Here is a 750-nt window from a genome sequence, read left to right on the forward strand (position 1 = left end):
GCCTGCCTCTGCCTCCCGAGTGCTGGGGTTAAAGGCATACGCCACCAATGCCCGGCCACTGCCTTGATTTCTAATGAGGCTCTTCCTCAACCTCAAGTGTCAGAACAGTATGTCAGATGGTTTTGTTTTGTTTTCTTTTGTTGTGCTTTTGTTCTTGGTTGGTTTTTTTGTTTTGTTTTGTTTTGTTGAGAAAGGGTTTCTCTGTGTTTGCCTAGCTGTCCTGGAACTCATCGTGTAGTTCAGGCTGGCCTCAAATTCAGAAATTCTCCTGCCTCTGTCTCCCACATACTGGGATTGAAGGCGTGCACTGCCCACCGCCCTGGCTTTTGGTTACGTTTTGAGCCAGGGTTTAAGTCTCTACGTATCCCTGGCTATCCTGGAACTCTCTTTGTGAACCAGGCTGGCCTCGAGCTCACAAACATCGTCCTGCTTCTGCCTCCTGGGTGCTGGGATTAAAGGTCAACAACGTCTACCCAAACCGTAATTTTTCAAAACAAACCTCTAGCGCCTCGTTTACCACGCCGCCGCGGTTCCCCTTTTTACCCGGCGCGCCGCGTCGGGGAGAGTGACGTAAGCGGCGGCGCGCGGCGCGGTGTACCCTGGGATATTTAAGTCCGCTCCGCGGCGCGGAGCCGCGATGTCTCCGGCGGCAGCCGCGGCTGGCGGAGTTGAGCGGTCGCGGCCCCCATTGGGTGTTCGGGAGGGTCGGGGCCGAGCCCGCGGCTGCGGAGGACCGGCGGGCGCCGCGGC

At 57.1% G+C, this 750-nt stretch overlaps 1 protein-coding gene across 1 annotated transcript in view; it reads left to right on the top strand.

Annotated features, from left to right (window-relative positions):
* Nucleotides 1-608: 608 nt before the first annotated feature.
* The window catches only part of Pom121c (POM121 transmembrane nucleoporin C), a 17,526-nt gene continuing 17,384 nt past the window's right edge, over nucleotides 609-750 (top strand). The window contains exon 1 of the mRNA XM_026784769.1: nucleotides 609-750. Within this exon, the coding sequence (XP_026640570.1) occupies nucleotides 638-750 (113 nt within the window). The 5' untranslated portion in view covers nucleotides 609-637.

The sequence above is a fragment of the Microtus ochrogaster genome, chromosome 2 (assembly GCF_000317375.1).
Source record: "Microtus ochrogaster isolate Prairie Vole_2 chromosome 2, MicOch1.0, whole genome shotgun sequence".
In the NCBI taxonomy this organism is placed as follows: Eukaryota; Metazoa; Chordata; class Mammalia; order Rodentia; family Cricetidae; genus Microtus; species Microtus ochrogaster.